The following is a 20,325-nucleotide window of genomic DNA, read 5'->3' on the forward strand; positions in this document are numbered from 1 at the left end:
GTAATCGTTGTGTGACATTAACAACATTAGATGCATCAGGGCTCAATATATCTGTCAAATTCCATCGATAAGGGATGGTTACATGAGTTTCTGCAAGGTGGGCATCAGATGTGGTATAAGCATTAGACCAAGACACAGGCCTGTTGGGGTTGAGATATAAATGTGACTGGTTCCACATTGGTTTTGTATACCAGTTTGCATAATTGTATAAGGAGAATGTGAAATTAAAAATATCATTTAATACTCGCCACGGTGGGGCTTGGCAAAAATTTCGGCTCAGCCGGAAGGTAGTCCAAGTCTCTTCACCCCCGGGACCATATACTGGCATAGTATAATCAGGAGCATATCTGGGCTGTGACGGAAGTAAATCACAATGATATTGAAATTCAAAAGGAAAGCAAATCCAACCCATATCAGTACTTTTGGGAGTTTCATGCCAGAGAAAGAGACTACGCACACAAAGGAATTGGCGAAGAGCCTGAGTGCCAGTTAGGTCAGGGGTACGGGTACTTTCATGGGGTGGGTTAAAAGATGGAAAGGGTTGTGGAACAGGGTCAGTAATGACCAATGGAGTGCGCCAGGTTTGAGTACCTAGGCGCATGACTTCCCACCATTGATTGATAGGTAAATAAGAAGAATTAGTAATCAGAAGAGAAAAATTAGTATGAAAGTGCTGAGCATAGGGCCTATCGTCAGGTGCCAAGGTAAAAGGACGGAATGAGCCATAAATTGGTAAATTGGGAAAATTTGCTACACATGACACATAGATAGTCTTATTTGGGTAAAAAGCTTGGATCTTCTGGGTCAAACTTTTGTCAATGAAATCACAAAATATTCCCCAAGGTGATGGCAAGGTACGGTTGGGCTTTTGAAATTCTGGTTTACATGTGATTGCCTGATTGGACATACATGTTCTATAGGGAGGTTCCGTAGTAGATTCCGTACGTGCAGTGGGGAGAGTAGGAGGGGAAGAATCAGAAGAATCAGGATAGTCAGAAGAGTCAGAATAAAAAGCAGAATAATCATAATCATCTGTTGGTGCGGCAGACTTTTCCCATAGGGCAAAAGCTTGAGCTGGCAAGGAATATTTAAGAAATTTTCCACACGTAAAATATGTGTCAGAAGTCATTTGTGTATAAAAGGTAATATTCCTGGTGCCATTGATCTGCAGTCCCACAACATGTGGGCGTGCCGCCAGTTTCTGGGCATAATAAATATACATGGGAGATGACCCCCATACATCTCGGACCAATTCTATAAGATGACATCTCAAAGGATTTTCTTCATTAATATTAGTTTGTAAAAAGCCAATGTCTGATCCATCTGACAAATCAGAAGCATGCCAGACCGGTGAAAAATGAGCATCGGTCCTAGCATCCCAATATGCCGTGCAATTACTTGGGGAAAAACTCCTTGAAAAATGGTTGCAAAAAGCATAATGATTCCAAAAATATAAATTATTAGCGGTAAAATTTGAGAAAATAGATCTGCTGAGCCAATAGGTCGGGGAAGTGGCGTCCTTCAAGGAAAGCTCATCGCCACTTACAAAGCAAAAAGGCAATAGGAGAAATTGGAAAATGTGCCACATGGCCCAATATCAATAATTCCAACTACAGCAGTGTAATCGGGGCTGCAACTGCGTGTAGTACAGATAGTATAGTGGGCAACAAGCCACAAAGCCAAAAGAAATAAGACTATTACAACAAGCAATTGAATGGCACGGCAGACTGGCCTAATCATCTTGCAATTAAATCATCAGACTTGGTGAGGCGTAATTCGCCTTTACCTGATGTAGTCCAAAATGAGTGTCCTGGTCCCTGTGCGACGATGTCCGTCGTATATAGGGCCTTATTCTTCCTGTCTCTGCCAATTGCCTTGTCTGGGACAAGTAGAGTGGAGTCTGTAGGGGTTGGATAGGGCAAGGCTAATTTGAGAAATGCTTCTTGAAAAGGTGAGCGGCGCTGCACACGATCCCTATCATTTAACTGAAAACAAGCTAAATTTAGTGCACGTTGTAATTGTTCACCTTCAAACTGGAGCAGTTGGGCCTTAAGAAGGCCATTGAAACGTTCCACAAATCCGGATGCAGTAGGGTTGTAAGCAATGTGGAAATTCCACATAATGTCCCAATCTAAAGCCCATTTCTGTACACTGCTACCGGTGAAATGAGAACCTTGATCTGATTCAATGATGGTAGGTAGGCCATATGCAGAGCACCATCTGATAAGGGCAAATATAGTAGATATCTGATTTGCCTGTCTAGAAGCGGTTGCCATGCCCAACCCTGTACAGACGTCCACTATTACACATGCATATTGGTCCTTAAATGAAGGCAATGGTCCAATATAATCTATTTGAACAGTATGGTTAAACTCTTGTGGCTTGCCCATTGTATTTGGCTTATGGTGTCTAAAACGCTGCTGCCAATTGGGGCATGCTGGGCAAGTCTGAATAGCCTTGCGGCATGCTTGCCATGTGACTTTAATGTTCCGTCGTTGGAACCATCGGAACACTGCATGTGTGCCCATATGACCATTAATTCTGTGAATTTCCAGAATTTCATGTGGAGTAACTGGAGCTTCAGTACCTGGAAGGGTCATTTGCCAATTTGGGTCTCGTTTTAATTTAATGCCTGTCTCTGTAATTGTGCTTCTCCAGGGGGCTGTATTTTGTAATTTAATAGCTATGTTAACTTTAGCTAACCTATCAGCAATGGCATTATTCTCAGCCTCAAAGGTAGTTTTGTTAGTGTGAGCATCTACATGGGTAACAAAGATGGAAATGGGTGCTTGGTCTAAAAATAGCCAAGCATCCTGGCCCCATACAGGTTTGTTGTTAATAGTATAAGAGTTTGCACGCCATTTAGCAGACCAAATGGCTATACCATTGCATACAGCCCATGAGTCTGAGAAAACATGTACATGTTTCTGACCTTCCTTGATGGATTCCTCTACAGCCAATTTTACTGCTTGTAGTTCAGCAATTTGTGCCGACTGTCCGGATCCTTCTCTAGTAAGAATCTTCCTGTCACTGGGCCTGAAAGCTGCTGCTTTCCATGATATTCTGCCATTAGTCACTGAGGAGGAACCATCTGTAAACCAAGCATTAGGGTGGGTTTTACTAGATCCCCATCGGCCAATTGGTTGGCGATCAGGTTCTGTAGTTAACTTGGGTGCTGCGATTACTGGTGTTTGGCTTAACTCTTCTGTTAGAGTAGATACCTTGGTACTGGACTTAACAAAAGTGTCCTGCAATAACTGTTGTAATTGCCATTTCCAGTGGAGTACCTTGTTTTCAATGGGAAGGCCTGACAAAGATTCATCACGCATCCTAACCCAATCTAAAATGGGTGCAGGCGTGCGGATGTGTATGCGTTTATTGGAAATAGAAAAACCTATTGATGATAAAGCACTATAGGTTGCCCAAACATATTTCTCAAATAGAGAATATTTGTTTGGTGCATATGGGAATCTTTTGCATCTGAAGCCAATTGGTAAAGTTTTCCCTGACCTTTTAATAAACATTCCCCATGATGCATAATCCTTCACAAATAAAATATCTATAACTAATTCTTCATCTGGTTGGGGAATATATAATTGTGCATATAATTTCATATAGCTCAAGGCAGTATGAAAGGCATCTTGTTGTTCTTTACCCCATACAAAATCTTGTGCTTTCCTAGTAACCTTATACATTGGTGCTAGAAGAATTTGTAAATAGGGTATGTGATTTTTCCAATAGCCAAATAAACCAATTATATGTTGGGCTTGTTGTTTAGTTTTGGGCTCTTCAATGTGGGTTAGAATATCCATTACCTTGTCAGGGATGCTGGGTCCTACTGAGGACCATAAGACTCCTAAAAATTTCACCTGTTGACTAGGGCCTTGTATTTTATCTGGATTTACAGTCCATCCTGCCTGTTGTAACAGGGTGACTAGTTGTTTTATTGTAGAATCAACTTCAGATTTGTCCTTGCCACAAACCAACAAGTCATCCACATAAGAGAAGACTCTTACAGATTTTGGGAATGAGTCCCAAGGAATAGTTTGTCGGAGTGTAGCATGGGCAATGATTGGACTATTCCGGTACCCTTGTGGCAACCTAGTGAAACGATATTGGCATGCATCCCAGGTAAAGGTAGTAATTTCTCTTGATTCCTCAGCTAGGGGTATACAAAAGAACATATCGGAAAGGTCAACAGCTGCATACCACTCTGGGGCTAGTTGTTTAATGCCCGAAAATATGGATTCTACTTCAGGTAAATTTCCTGGCATTTGTGGTGATAATTTATTAATGTTACGATAATCCACTGTAAAACGCCATTTACCATTAGGTTTCTTTACTGGCCAAACTGGACTGTTATAATTAAATGATTGGGTGCGCTCTACCACCCCCTGATCTTCTAACTCCCTTAAAGCCTCAGTAATTTCATCATGTCCTCCCTTAATGGGATATTGTTTAGTAAAGCTAGCTGGAATTCGAGGGAGTACTACTGGATCAATTTTTACTATACTTATTACAGCACAGATCCCCTTTAATTGTTTTAATGGTAGCCATTCCCCTACTATATCCTGCAATAAATCCATGCCTAAAACACAGCATTCAACATTCATTTTCATAATATTTGCCTGCAGGGGTTCCCTATTATATACATATATTACAATTGGAATTTTTTGGGCGGGTATGGGGGCTCCGGATATCCCCCTTACCCAATTTTCTGGCTTGATTTCCTTAACATATACTTCATTATTAACAATGGTTACCTGTGACCCTGTGTCGACCAAGAACCTCGCACGAAATTCCTTCCCTTCACACCTTCCTGCCAGGAGGATGTACGGTCTGTTCTCTCCGGTCTGCCTGGGGGGCAGTGAAATTGCCTCTCTACTGGACTGGTGAACCGGGGTTGTTGTCGCCGTATGTTGTGTTTCCAACCTTGCCCATTCGGAAACTGTCTGTTGGACAGTCCCTGCCTCTGAAATCCTATTCTCATCCCTTGGGAACCTTCTCCATTCCTTCCGCGTAAAAAACTGCGCGGTGGGGGAGGCCTCCTGGAAAGGGGTCCGGGCTGGCCACTTCCCGGGCCCCTTCCTTCGTTTTTTACCCGAATGTTTTGGAAAGGGGCTCTTACCTGAGATGCCTCTGTTACCTGAAAGCTCGGGAAAGGCTCATACATTTGTGTGGCAAATACTGCCCTAGGATTGTTACTTAAGTCCCGGTACTGTCTAAGGCAATCAGTCACTTCCTGTAAGTCATGCATGCCTGCAATGCTCCCTGCCAAAAACATCCTCATGGATTCTGGTGCTCCTCTTACTATGATATTCCTCATAGCTGGTGTTAATCGTATTCTCAGTGGGTGAAGCTCTGGGTTATCCTCATACATTTTGCACAGTAACCCTATCTTCCTTATCACCCGAATACCTTGTACTGGGTCACTCCACCTGGCTTGGGGTTCTATACTAGCCAAATCTAAATATGGGAAGGCCTGCACCCATGCTCGTGCAATCCATGCAAACAAGGATCTGGTCTCATCTTCATCTAATTCTATTACTGATCTTAAAGCTTCCTGTAAATTTGGATGTTCTACTGTTAAGTTAATCTGCTTCATTTCTTCTGCTGTCAGTTTTAAACCTGTGGCTCCCTTAGTCCATAGTGCATCTAAATAATCTACATCAGAATGCTGTTTCTGAGAGAAATCTCCACGAATCTGAGAGATCTCAGCCCTAGTTAACTCTCGGGTTTCCACTACCTTTTCCCCAGCCTCTGCGCGTCCGCGTTGGCTTACTGGGGTTGACAATTTGGTAATTGTCACTGGCATTGCCTTACTAGTTTCCTCCAACTGTTCCTCATACACCTTAGCTAGGAATGGGTTACCTGATTTTAACAATGCTTCCTTAACCAACCTTTTTCCTCGCTGTCTGTCTTCCTCTATGTCATTAATAACCTTGCATAAGATGCCGGGAACTTCCTTCTTTCCTGCTCTTGCTAGGATCGGCTCTACTATATCTGGGTTGCTCAGCTGGACCCCCACAGCTGTGCCCTTTGGATAATTAGGGAACTTTGCCTGAACTACACGTTCACAACTGCGCCATAAGGCTTGGGGTCTAAGTTCCTTATTCTCATTTTCTTCATTTCTCTTCCGGAAATTCAATTTCTTAATTCTCTCTATTATTTTTGGGCCCATATTGATAATCTAACTAACAATTGTACCTTAATTAATTTAAATTCCCACTGAACAAAATTACAACTGCCGGCAGTTTTAATTAAATCACCGATCCCTTCTTCAAATTTCACTTCCAAATATCTTTCTATCCTCCTTCTGACCCATCCCATTCGGGGCACTCACCAATCCGGGTGTTCGTCCTCCTCGATCCTCCAAGCTGGGGTTGGAGCTGGAATTGTGTCCTCCGAGGATCCTGCCGACTACGCCAACTGTCGCGAACACCGAGCCCGGTCACCAGAACAAATGCCAAGAGTCGAGAGTGGATGCTTTGCAATCAAGCATTCAAGCATTTATTCAGGCAAGCACACACCAAACAGGATGGGGGAAGCCACCGAGAGTGCCTCTTGACTTCAGTCTCATGGAAGTCTGCTGGGCCTTTGGCTCCGGCCTCGTGGGAGCCTGCAAGTTCGAGTGGAAGCCCAAACCTTGGCTCCGGTCTCGTGGGAGCCTACTGGCTTCTCTGGCTCCGGCCTCGTGGGAGCCTGCAAGTCCGAGTGGAAGCCCAGGGGCTTTTGGCTCCGGTCTAGTGGGAGCCTGCTGGCTTCAGTGACTGGGACAAATGCATGGGTTTATATACAAATTCAGGAGCAAAACAGGCAGTTGTTTACAATATTTTGATTGGTTATTACATATTATCTATCAATAACACTTGCTTTTCTTAATTCTAAAAAACATGCATATTCATTCTCAAAACATACTTATTCATTAATATACAATTATTTCTTCTTTTATCATTCCTACCATGACATGCTTACGTACATTGTGGCTTCTTGACAAAGGTGATAAGGGGAGGGCTTGTGCGCCTAGGAGTCTCTTGACAGGAGCGATAAGAGAGGAGGCCCCATTTCACCAGTAGTTTAGGAGGATGGAGTCACCTTTGTTAAAAGACTCTAACATACACACTATATCCATTATTAAGTCACAGCATAACTTACAAAAGAAATCTATTATTGCAGCTATTTCTGGATCATCAATTTCTGATAAAACTATAACAATATTAAGGATACAATTAAGATTATTAATAATATTCCAACCCATATTTCCCAAAGCTCCATTTTTATTTATGGTCATGTTTTGCTGGAGCAATGTAAATGTAAAGTACTTATAGTCAGACTGTTCCTATCACTTATAAATTAAAGCCTAAACCTTTCTTGTTTGTTTTTTTAACATAAATACAAAATAAGTAGAGAAGGCCGCTTTCAGGCAACATTTTACCTGTGATGAGAGAGCCTGTGATAGAGAGCCAGGTAGTGAATGTACCAAGCAGAAAAAGAGTGATACCATTTATCACTTAAAAATTACATAAATCTATAGAAAAGGTTAGTATATTCAAATTTGTAATCCTCACAAGCGTTATTTACTGTTATGATTCCATTATGTAGATGAGGTACCTGATGAAAGGACTTGACTAGAAGATGTAGAGCATCATAACCAGAATAGGGATCCAGGCGTCTAGTTCTCTAGTCCAGGCTCTTCAGCAGTGCATGTTGCTTTCCGCATACATAAATGCTGGGAAGAAACCCTCAGTGGAGTACAAGGTTGGACTGACAACCTTGGTCATACGGTGACATTTGCTTCTATAGTCTTTGCCCCTGTTATTTGTTTTGGGGCCAGGATAAGGGTGGAAGACTCTGGGACAGGCAGAGAAGTCTTGGAGTTTGAAAAAGATGGTTGGTGTTGTGGCACTGCAGGTTAAGTAACCCTGCTTGCAGCACTGCAGTATGCCTTATAAGAGGGCTTGTTCCAGTCCTGGCTGCTCCATTTCAGATCCTGCGTCCTGCTAAGGCACGTAAGAAGGCACCAGAAGATGTACCAAGTACTTGGGCAGCTACTACCCATATGGGAGACCAGAATGGAGTTCCTGACTCCTAGCTTTGGCCTGGCACAGACTTGGCTGTGGACTCTCCGTTGCCCTCATTCTCACATTCAAAAAAGAAAAAAATCTTAATTGTTGGTTACATCTTGAACTATCAAAGAATATTTGCATTCTTTACAGTGTTTGTTTAAAAAAATAGACTTTTAGAAACATTTCATGTAAAGAGTAATTTGTGAATAAATGTCTGGAGAATAAAGATGTGGTGCAAACACCAGGCCATTTTTTTTTTGGTTGAGATTCATGTATTTATTTATTTTTTACTGGAAAGGCAGATTTACAGAGGCAACCTGACCGACACCGAAAGAAAGATCTTATCTCCACTGCTTTACACAGCAAGTGGCCACAACGGCCAGAACTGAGCTGATCCAAAACCAGGAGAAAGGAGCTTCTTCCTGGTCTCCCACATGGGTGCAGGGTCCCAAGGCTTTGGGCCATCCTGGACTGCTTTCCCAGGCCACAAGCAGGGAGCTGGCTGGGAAGTGGAACAGCTGGGACATGAACCAGTGCCTGTATGTGATATTGGCGCTTGCACGGCAAGGATTTAGCCACTGAGCCAACGTGCTGAGCCCACAGGCCATCTTAGTATTTGCATGTTTCTGTGTTCTTTTTACATTTATAGAAACTTTTTACTAATTCTTTTTTGTTTGTTTCTTTACTTAGGAGTATTGCAAAATCTGTGAAATGTTTACAACTTGTAACTTTGGAGCACATGTTTTTAGTGTGATGATAAATAAAAAGCCCTTAAGTTTATTGTAGTGAAATTGACAACTTTTGTAGTCAGTGATTTTGTTTATGTTTAAGAAATATTTTTGTAGGTCAGAAAATGCTCATGTTTTATTGACTTTTTACTAGTCTTATTTTGCTTTTCATGGTTGTGTTTTTTTCTGTTGCATAACAAAGTTCCTACATGTGCAGCTATGCTTTTACCTTTGTTTTATTCCACTGATGAATGTGTCATGCCACATTTACCACTTTGTCGTAATTGCTGTCACTTCAGTGAATTTCTCTCTGCTGGGAGACTTTTTCTCCACTTCTTCAGACGCATCCCAGCTATTATTTGCTTCTCAATTTTCCATGTACGTTTAGAATCACAGTCTCAAAAGCTGTGTTGGACTTTTAGGAATTCCACTGAATGTATGTGCACGAAGTAGAATTAGGTGTTGATTAGTATCTGTGGATATGATGTCCCTAACCATTCGCTTAGGCCTTTTAAAGACCCTTATAAATCACTATAATTTTAGTGATTTGTGTGGACATTTTAATATTTTTTGTTAGATTCATTTGTAGATAGTAAGCACCCTATGGTACCATGCAGATGCATGATACTGTCTCCCTGATGGTCCTTTCTGGTTATTTGCTGTTGATGTTTGCAAAGTGCTGACATTTAGATATTCATCCTGTGTGCAGCCACCTCCTTAGACTCCCGTTTAACCCTTAGTCATTTATTCCTGTTTTGTATAAATTGTACCTACAGATAATAACACGTCTGCTCTCTTTCCTAATCCCTGAGCCTCTGATCTGTCTGTTTTTTTCTCTGTCCTTTTTTATTTTGTTCTATTTGGAGCTGTGAGAGCAGTGTTGAATAAATGTAGTAATGGTGACCACATTACTCTCTTTATTGATTTCAGAAGCAGTGGGGCAGGCATTTAGCTGAATGCTTTAATGAAGATGCCACTCTCCCACATCAGAGTGCCTGCATACAGTTCCTTATTTTGCCTCCCGACTCTAGCTTCCCAGCAGTACAGATCTTGGGAAGCAACAGTGTCCAGTAACTGGGCCGCTGCCAAAGCCATGGGAGAGCTGGATTGCTTCCTCAGTTACTGAGCTTGCAACTGGCCCAGCCCCAGTCATTGTGCCTATTTAAATGAGCTAGTGGGTCAAAGCTTGCAAACTCTGTGTCTGCCTCTCAGATAAATATTCAACAATTTTAATAATATGAAAGATGCTTCTTTTGTCTTCCCGCAATATTTCAGGTACTGACTCTTCAGAACTAATTGCATATTATAATTTATAGTTTTAAAAAGCTTAATAGGACATTTAAATACTAGTTTTAAATTGCCTAAAAGATATATAGGTATTTGTGATCAGCTGGTTGTAATGTCTTCAAAATGTTTAAGTATAAAATTTTTAGGATTATACCTGTACTTAAACCCTTTTTAAAGTTCAGTTCATAATTATCTTTGTTTTGTAAAATCAGTCATTCACAGTGGAAAATAGCAGCCAATTGGTATACCACGAGATTCCTTTAAGAAGATACTTCAGGGCCCAGGGCAGTGGCTCATGTGGCTAATCCTCCCCTTACAAGCTCCAGGATCCCCTGTAGATGCCAGTTGGTGTCCACTTCCCGTCCAGCTCCGGGCTAATGTCCTGGAAAAGCAATGGAAGATGGCCCAGTTTGTGGACTGTGTACCCATGTGGGAGACCTGAAAGAAGCTTCTGAGTTTGGATGTGCTCAGCTCCGGCTATTGTGGCAATTTAGGGAATGAACCAGAGGACAGAAGATAATCTGCCTTTCCAATAAAAATAAATAACCCGCCCCCCAAAAGGGGATACTTTAATACATTCGATTGTCGAAGTTTATTTGAAGTGCAGAAGTAGCACATGTATAGCTATAGCTTGTATGTAGTCCTTTCTACTTCTTTTCTTTTTTCCCTTTTTCTTGTATCATTGTCATCATAGAGTAATTTATAATACTATCTTATTTTTTCATCTTGGAATTGCTATTTTCTGCTCGCTGTAAAAATTATAGAAATTTATGACTATAAAGATCTGTATCTTTTTCTGACTTTTTTTTTTCATTTTACAGATAGTTACCTGACTTCATAAAGTACGATAGACTTGTCTAATGTAATATACTGCTGCAGTGTTATTAATGGAAGCTAGGTCTGTGTTTGAAATTCTGTTCACACCAAAAAATTATGGTTTCAGGGAGAAACATAAGATTGATTTTGCATGATGTAATCTTAATATTTTGTCCTGCTAGACAGGGTCTTCGACCTATTCCTGAAGCAGAAATTGGATTGGCAGTTATTTTCATGACTACAGAGAATTATTGTGATCCTCAGCACCAGCCCAGTTTAGGTAATTAAAACATTATTCTGTGGTTTAGCAACTTTATCATTTAGTCATAGTCTGTGTATGTGCTATGTTCTATTATGCTTTCTAAGACCGATTGCATTTGCAGTCTTGAAAACATTTGTTTATACATGCATACTTTTATTAACTTAGTAAATATTCGTGGCTATCAGGTACTAAGCTCTGTTCTGGTGTTGAAGACACCTTGGTGAATAAAGTAATGCAGGCCTCTTTTAATGAATTTTATATCCTAAAGCTCAGGATTCCAAAGTAAACATCAGTCTACTGCCTCAGTTCAGATAGGGCCGTACAAAGAAAGAGAAGAGTAAAGCAAGGTGAAGAGAAAGTGATTGAGGACAAGCTCTTGTAGTGAGGCAGGTGTGGAGGGCTTCACTGAAGTGCATCCTGAACGAGGGAGAAGGCAGATTATATGTCTGTGTGACAGAGTGTCCAGGTAGACAAGAAGGATTAGCCTGGATTTTTGTGTGGAGAATGGGTTCCTAAGGTCTGTAGTGGAAGGGTGGGCACAAGTGAAAAGCTCAAGGTGAAAAAGAGGCTGGTGCTTTGGTCCAGTGTGGTAGTTGTGGAAATGCAGAGACTAAATGTCTCTCTTGGTTCTAGCCCTTGTGATTGTTTTTCCTTTGTTTTGTTTCTACTTGTTCACTTGTGTGATTTACAGGAGCAAAGACAACGACTCCAGGGCCAAGCCTTTCACAAGCCTTATTGGTTGATGAAAAACTAAGGCCAAGTCTCCCAGTGAACACTACAACGTATGTCGTTGACACAGAATCAGAGCAAGTAGATACGTGGTAAGGCATCTGTGTTAACAAGCTTTTGCCAATGTGCTGCCACTAGATTAATGATAGATTAGTATGATGAAGAAATAGTCAGTGCCTTTATCACATCATGTCTTAGGAGATGAAGTGTGGGAAAGTAGGATGGCAGGGAAGGTGACAGAATAGAAGTCATCAATTTTCTGTAAGGAACCAGCAACTAAGTATTTCAGCCTTTGGGCTTTTCTGTTGCATCTACTCAGTTTTGCCTTTGTGGCATGGAAGCCAGCACTATAGATGCTTGGCTTATGGTGAATTTCTTTTTTTCATTTCCTTCAGCTGTGTCTTGTAGACTAGAAAGAATTACACAGCTTTGTCACTGTGATATAAGTTTGAAACAATGGTAGTTTTCCTTTATCCATAGTTTTCTTTTTGGGGCTTCTATTATCTGTAGTCAACTATGATCAAAAATGGTTAAGTGGAACATTGCAGAAAAGCATTTTGTAAGCTTCAAATGTTGTGCCATTCTCAGCATGATGAAGTCTGTGCTGCCCACGCCTTCCCATCCAGGATGGTTGTCATTCTTCTGTGCAGTGGGAGAGGAGGGGAGAGGAGGGAGGTTAGAGGAAAGGAGGGGAGAGTAAAGGAGGGGTGTAGAGGGGAGAGCAGAGAAGAAGGGAAGGGAGGGATGGAGAGGGGAGGGGAGAGAGAAGGAGAGGAAATGGGAGGGGAAAGGGAAGAAGTGGGAGGAGAGGGAAGGGACAAGGATCCAGGGATCCCATAGAACTACCTCGATTTCTTAAAAGGAGATGCTCCCATTGACAGAATTACTTACAGTTGAAATATTTCTCTATAAAGATAGCTTATTTAGTGCTTTTATGTTTGTTAAGCATTTGGGGGTTTTATTTTTTTGAGATGACTTTCTTTGGAATGCATTAGATTAGCTTGCTCTGTTATACTTTTTATTCAAAATAATTTATTTTATTTTAAATACTCCTCAATGAAGTGTTTGTGTTAAGTATTTGAGCTATCCCTACTCACATATTGGACTGTATTTAGTTATTGCTATACTTACATTTATATTGAGGTCAGATTTAACTTTTTAAACAGAGACACTATTTTGGATGCTGAATGACAAGTTTACCTGTTGTGCTATGGGTGAATGTGTGTGTGTGAAAATAATAGCATTGGCATTATCCAACCATATGCTGTAAAACTGTCTTTAAACTATTTTCTGCCAGTGTATGGAGTTCTGTTCTGTTCTAGAGATGCCATCTGGCTGGAATATCAACATCAACCCATCTAGACTGATATTAACAGTTCTTTACATGTGATATTGGAATGACAGATTTTTCTCATTTTTTTTATTATGGCACATTTACTTAGAAATAATTTTAGAAAGAAAATAAGCATTTATCTTCGGTTATTGCTTCATTTGGTCTATAATAAGAGACAAGGTAGATTTTCCTTGTGTAGGCTGTTTATCTGTTAGAGCATGCCTGAAAATACATGCTTGTGAGGATGAAACTCTTCCTCCTGGGGCTTGTCTGACCCTAGCTGCTCCCTTGGACGGTCACATCAGTCCAGTGAAATAGTGTCTGTCAGGACTTTGCTCCTAAAGTTACATCACTTTAGACCTCTCCAACATCCTTATTTGTAGATAAATTTGCTGTAAACTTGATTACCTACTTGCATTTTTTTCCTTTTGCTACAGTATGGATTTGAGTGAAAGGCCAAAAGAAATCCAGATGTGCAGATTGGAACAAAAGTCTGTAACACTTGCACGGGAAAGATCCATTGTAAAGGAACCTCCCCAAACAGGTTCTCATAATCAAGTATCAAATACTCTGGAAAGGAAGCAAATGTCAGACTCTCAAGGTTCACCAACAAAGTTTGCAGGTGAACATAAAGGTAGAAAATGGGCTTCTCAGCAGCAGACTAACTCCATCAAAAACTACTTTCAACCATTTCCTAAAAAAAGGTAAATGTTTAGATGACTTTCCTGTGTCTCTAGAAAATCTTGTTTTTCTATTATTATATAGTTGGCATTTTCTTTAGTCCTATTTTGCCTCTGCGTGTGCTTGTGGATAATAATTCTCCTAGATGAAATTACTTTTTGTGGATTTTTTTTTAAGATTTTGCTTATTTTTCTTGGAAAAGGCAAATTTGCAGAGAGAGGGAAAGACAGAGAAAGATCCTCTGTCTGCTGATTCATTCCCCAATGGCTGCAGTGCCTGGGACTGAACTGATCTGAAGGCAAGCTCAGGAGCTTCCTCTGTGTCTCCCATGTGGGGTTGCACAGTCCCAAGGATGCAGGCCATCTTCCACCACCTTTGCAAACCACAAGAAGGGAGCTGGATGAGAAGTGGAGCAGCAGTGACATGAACCGGTGCCCATACAGGATGACAGCGCTGCAAGCAGAGAATTAGCCACTTGAGCCATTATGCTGGCCCCTTCCCTTTTGTTTCTAAAGTCACCATGAAGCTGTTCAAGATGATTATTGCTGGACTAGCGTTGTTGTGCAGAGTGCATTCAGTTCATGCTTGTGATAATCAAGAATTCTGTCATAGTCCTGGTTGTATTGCCCTCAGTCCAGCTACCTGCTAGTGTAGGTCCCTAGTACTTGGTCTCGAGCCACCCACGTGGAAGAGCTGCATGGCATTGCAGGGTTCTGACTTGGGCCTGCACAGCCATTTGGGGAATTAATTAATGTATGAAAGAGATCTGTCTATATCACTCTGTCATGAAGTGTGTTTGCCTTTCGATCAATGAATATTTTCTAAAACAGATCCTTGATGTTTCTGCCATTTTGTAGGGCTTGTCTCTTAACCAGCAATGCATCATCTATAAGGGACATCCTTGGACACAGTTGCCTAGTGCTTAACAGTTAAATCTTTCTCTTTATTGTAGTCTTCATTTGTTTTTCACAATAGTGGCCTATCCAGGTTCTTAGATCTGTCCGATTTGGCCCTGAGAGAGTTTCTTCACACATTTTTGTATGTTTTTTTAAGCATTCTGATTTTGGGGGGTCGTTCTGGTTTTTTTGGGTTCTTTTGGCTGTTGTTTGTGATCATTTCCCTTGTGGTTAACTCTTCTGTGCCTCTCAAAATAAATGTGTTGCTGCTGCTTCTCAGTATCTTTTCAGTCCTTCCCTTCCTGTTTGAGCTGCGGCTCCCTGGTTTGAATTCTGATCACCTAAGTTACTATAAAATTCTCTTAGTCATTCTGCCCGTCATACACCCTTATATTAAATCAGTGTTAAACATCTCCTTCACGGGTCCAGTTCAGCACTAATCCAGTAAGCATGTGAGAGCAGGGACCTAGGTCTTTGTGTTTTCGTGATCCGGTCACACAGTAAATGCACTGAACGTCAGTAGCATCTTGAAGATTTAGTTACTCTGATTTGTTAACTTAAAGTGAGTTAACCTGTCAAGTTTTATCCTTTGGATAATGTTCACTGCCCATAATTCCCTACATTACACATCAGCTGCTGTCTCCTGGCAGCAGAGTATTTTTAGACTTTTTTTGTTGTTGTTTTTACCTTTTTCTCAGCAGTGATTAATCAGTTCTGCTTCAGCAGAGAAAATATGGATTTCCATATTGCTTGAGCCACAAGGTCCATTAGTCCTATCACAACTGTAGAATGTGTATAAATATGAAATGCTTTCAAATGTCTGTGGTTGGTTTCCAGTGATAGTATTAATTATGAAAATCAAGAATACATTGTGAGTTAGATGGAAGGAACCGTAAATCTTACCTAACTGAAAAATTACTTAACTGTACTCATGATCTGTTTGTGTCTTTTCTTTGTTGAAATCTAAGGGAAAGAGATGGAGAAGATCAAGAAATGTCTTCTTCCAAGTCAGCACGAACAGAAATGTCTTGTTCTCTTCTAGAACAAACCCAACCTGCCCCAGTCTTAATATGGGAAAACACAGAGCAGCATCTATCTCAGAATGAGCCTCTTGACAAAGAAACAGATAACTTGATTCTAGTGAACAATTTCAAATCTGATGTGAAAAATTCTGCTCATCAGTGTCTTTGCCCGGAAAAGCTAATAACTAAAAAGAGAAAAGAAATGGATGATCGGGCAATAGAAGATGAAGTCTTGGAAGAGTTATTCAAGAACAGAAAACCAGAGTTGGAAATGCAAGTGAATGTTCATAAACAAGAGGACAATGTCAATATGAGAAAAAGGACCAAGATGGATCTGGAAACAGGCAGCACTCACAATGATGAAACAGCACTAGAAAGAGACAAAGGATCTGTAAGTGTCTTTTAAAATTTGTGTACTGAATTATTTATTTGAAAGGCGGTGTGACAAGAAGGGAAGGATGTGGGGAGAGAGAGAGATTGCAGCCAGGTGGCCATGACAACCTGGACTTGGCAAGCTCAATCTCAGCAATAGGAATTCCATGCAGGTCTCCCCGTGGTGACATGTTGAATCCAGCCTGAGCTGGATTTCCAAAAGGTAGCTTCTAAACTATGTTGATGGTAGAACTATTCTGTGCTTTCCTTTTTTTTTTTTTTTCTAAAATGTATGTATTTGTTTGAAAGAGTAACAGAGAGGGCTGTTGAGAGAGATACCTTCCAGCTGCCAGCTCACTTGGCAAATGGCAATAGCAGTTACGGCCAAATCCTGGAGCCAGGAGTTACATCCTGGTCTTCCATATTGGTGACAGGGAACTAAGTACTTAAGCTGCTCCCTTCCTAGGCGGGCGTGTCAGCAGGAAGCTGGAACAGGAGTGGAGCAGGAGAATTTGAACTGGCCCTCAGGTATGGTGTACTGGTAACACAATGTGCAGCTTAAACCACGTTAGCACAATGCCAGCCCCTAGAACTGTTCTTTCTACTTTGGGACTTAATACAGATTCTAGTATGTCCATAGATTTACTGTGAGTTAAAATGGAAAACTTAGTGCTATTCCTGCAATGATTTTATCCTTTTTCAGTTATTTCTATTCTGTTTGAACTTTTATTTTATTTTCAATGTTATTTACAAAATTGAGGGAAATGTAGAGCATGTGGGCCTCCAATCAGGGTGGGGAGGGAGGAGGGTGGGACAAATGTATCAGTTCTTTTTTGTTTTTTTCTCATGTGTCCACAGTGGGAAAGAAAGGCAGTCACTCCTTGCTGTCAAACTACATCAGCACCTAGGAATGGAGGCCAGTCATTTGATGAGAATTAGAGACCCCGATGTGGGGAAGAATGTTGCAAGGCTGATAACTTGAGTGGTTGTGTTAGTTCTGGGTTGTGTCGGCTTCGTTGCATGAGGTTGAGAAAATTTGCAAGGTTTATCAGCTCCAAGTCTTATGAGGTCACTCCTCATCTGTCAGGCATGCTCTCAGGGCTCCCCACTGCAACAGGCCCCTGACCCCCTTCCTCAGGTAGTCTGCAGCACCCCTGCCATTGAGCAGCACACAGTAAGCCCGAGGGCCAGTGTGTGCAGGGGGCTTCCCAGCCTAGTGTCTGTCCCCTGCCCCCCACTGCATGGCATTTGCTGCAAATCTTTAAAATCAATAAGATAAAATAAGCAGCTATGCTGGCACACTGATTTACATAACACTGGATTGGCATTATCCAGGCCAAGAATGCCCACCTGCTATTGGCTGCTTTTCTCCTAACAGTAGAACACTTGTCTAGGTCCAAGACAATCTAGGCAATTGCCTCCTGCAATGGTAACATTCTTCTTAGTAGCACCCACTGCGTCTGTGGTCTAGTTCTTCCTCCCCTCATTATATCCGCCTAGTCCAAAGTTTTCCTTCTCATTTAAAATTATATCATTTTCCACTACCCTGTCATAATAGCTATTACTTGGGAGATACATCATTATATTTACAATCAGCCTACAGTGCAGTAGTAAATATCCATTGAACATGGGCGGACACTAACTGTACTGGGTCTCACAGATACTGGGACTTATGTTGATGCCCTGTGATTTTGATCTCTTCTGTCAGCTTTCCCAGAATGTCATTCGTTCATTTAGTTAGTTATACTGGACACTGAACATGCAAATATGAAAGGCAATCTGAGATGTTATTTTTTCATAGGCCTTGAGTAAGATCTCTGACCTGGTGATAGACTTACATGACACATGAGAAAAAGTATAGGTCATCCCCAAGCTTACATTCTGAGAATCCACGTTGATAATTATGTGATTCTCTAAGTTACAAAATAAAAAGTTAGAGGCTGGTATTATGGTGTGGTGGGTTAAGCCACTGCATGCCATGTCTGCATCCCATATAGGAACTGGTTTGTCTTTGCTGCTCCTCTTCTGATCCAGCTCCCTGCCAATGGCCAGGGAAAAGCAGTGGGAATGGTCCAAACGTTTGGACCCCTGCCACCTGTGTGTGAGACTTGGGTGAAGCTCCTGGTTTCAGCCTGGCTTAGTTCTAGGCAATGCAGCTACCTGGAAAGCGAGCCGATGGATGGAAGATAGCTCTCTCCTTCTCTCTCAGTAACTGTGTTACAAATAACTACATAAATGTTATTATTAAAAAGAAATAAAACCCTAGGAGAATTAGCAGGTTGGAGGATGTAGAGAAGAGGAAGGTAGGAGAAGGTTCATATATTGAATGTATGTTATCATTGTGTCTAAATGAAGTTAAAATATTCTGAAGGTGATAGCAACTGGATGTATATTAAAGTAGTCATGCCTGGTAAGGTTGAAGACACGTATTTACTCGTAATAATTGGTGAGTGAAGCATTAATTTTCTTTAGTTCCTGAACATGCACTTTCCAATCTCCTTTTCAAAAGTGATGTGAATATTTATTGCTGTAACATTGAAAACTTTATGTAAAATGATATGTCGTGCACTGTATCTAAAGGGATTGTAGTATTACTGAAAGTTTAGGAAACTCTTTATGTAATATGGTTTTGCCTAGAACATGATCTGGACATCTCAGCATGAAAGATACTGTGATTCTATACAGGACACTCTCCACTTTCATTGCAGACAAGTATCTTGAACAGTTAATGTGACTTTATAATTGTAAATATGAGTTAAGATCCCAATGTAACATATCTAAACGGAATTAAGGTGTTTTTCTTTTGATTGTACAAGTCATTTGCGAGAATTAGGAAATGTGGAAGACAAAGGGAAGTACAGTGACAGTTTATTGGTATTCCCACTATAGGAATGAAGGAAAAATTTCCCTCTGCCCTATGAACCTTTCCTGGAATAAAGTGACAGAATGAAGTAGGAGGAAAGGCATTTAAAGAAGGGGAAAGATTCACATCATGGGGCAAGGCCACACAAGTGTTTACCACAATCCCAGTTATGCAGAAACATAGGTCCCACTTTTCCTCAGGGAAGGGGAGAAGAAGGGGGCAGTGGTACAATGGCAAATGATTTTAGGGGAACTCAGTGTGCTTGTAGAACTTACTATAGGCCTGAACAAAGTCTGTTTGGCTTGCCCAGTGGACAGTGGCTTGTGTTTAAGATTGATTGATTGATTTGAAAGTCAGGGCTACAGAGAGGCAGAGACAAGGAAAGCTTGCATGTGCTAGTTCACTCTTCAGGTGGTCACAGCCTCCAGGACTGGCAGGTGAAGCCAGGAAGTTCTAGGACTCCAGGTGGGAGGCAAGTAGCTCAAGGTCTTGGGCCATCTTCTGCTGTCAGCCATCTGGGAGACCCTCATGGAGCTCCTGGCTCCTGGAACCTGGGTTTGGCCTGGCCCAATCCTAGTTGTTGTGTCCATTGGGTGAGTGAACCAGCAGAAGGAAGATCTTTTTCTGCTTCTTTCTCTGTAACTCTGCCTTTCAAGTTAAGTAAATATGTATATTTTTGGTAACTCCTATGAGCAATATTTTATGAATTTTATTCCTTTAGCAAGAAAGTGAAATTGGGAAGAAGTTTAATCTCAAGCAAGAATCACTGTGGTCAGTCAAAGAAGTGTCCATCAAAGAAGAAGCTTGCGTGAGGAAATTTTTATGTGTTCTATTTTATTTGTACGAGATCTGACGTGTAGGGAGCAACTGTCATCTGTTTCCTTCATTGTACATTCTTAGGATTAATTGTTTCTCTTTCTGCAATTCTGATCCTGTTCTTCCTTGTGCCTCCTCTGGAAATGAATGCTGTTGTTAACTGTGACAGTATGGAGTCATTCCTTGCCTCCTGTGACATCAGTAGGTACATGACCAGGAGCAAGACATTTTCAGACTCATAAAAATCAAGTTCTTAAATAATGAAGGTGAAACCTGGAGGGCAGGTGGGAGATGTAAGATATTTGTGAACTGTGGAGGTATTAGGCTACTGCTTTTTAGAAAGAGTCCCTGACAGTGCTCTGCCTGTCTCAGGAACCCCTGCTTGCTGTCTCTTCTGGTTTTCCTTTCCTTCCTGACTGCCTGTAATTTAGACCTGTTAGCACTTTCCCCTGTT

At 41.2% G+C, this 20,325-nt stretch overlaps 1 protein-coding gene and 1 long non-coding RNA gene across 4 annotated transcripts in view; one reads left to right on the forward strand and one right to left on the reverse strand.

Annotated features, from left to right (window-relative positions):
* The window catches only part of LOC121166331 (nibrin-like), a 49,658-nt gene that overhangs the window by 23,518 nt on the left and 5,815 nt on the right, over window positions 1–20,325 (forward strand). For 2 of the 3 annotated variants that reach the window (XM_040995476.1, XM_040995475.1), the window contains 5 exons: window positions 11,080–11,177; window positions 11,851–11,980; window positions 13,659–13,925; window positions 15,767–16,211; window positions 19,777–19,863. In XM_040995476.1, coding sequence (XP_040851410.1) covers window positions 11,080–11,177; window positions 11,851–11,980; window positions 13,659–13,925; window positions 15,767–16,211; window positions 19,777–19,863 — 1,027 coding nt within the window. The remainder of the gene's footprint in view (window positions 1–11,079; window positions 11,178–11,850; window positions 11,981–13,658; window positions 13,926–15,766; window positions 16,212–19,776; window positions 19,864–20,325) is intronic. The other variant, XM_040995477.1, reaches the window with a different exon arrangement.
* LOC121166332 lies at window positions 1,736–6,532 on the reverse strand. Its single transcript, XR_005885395.1, has 2 exons — window positions 6,344–6,532; window positions 1,736–1,900 (listed from the first exon to the last, which is right to left on the reverse strand). It is a non-coding gene; the product is annotated as an uncharacterized LOC121166332 (long non-coding RNA).

This window comes from Ochotona curzoniae, unplaced genomic scaffold (genome assembly GCF_017591425.1).
Source record: "Ochotona curzoniae isolate NIBS_2020 unplaced genomic scaffold, NIBS_Ocur_1.0 patch126, whole genome shotgun sequence".
Classification (NCBI taxonomy): domain Eukaryota; kingdom Metazoa; phylum Chordata; class Mammalia; order Lagomorpha; family Ochotonidae; genus Ochotona; species Ochotona curzoniae.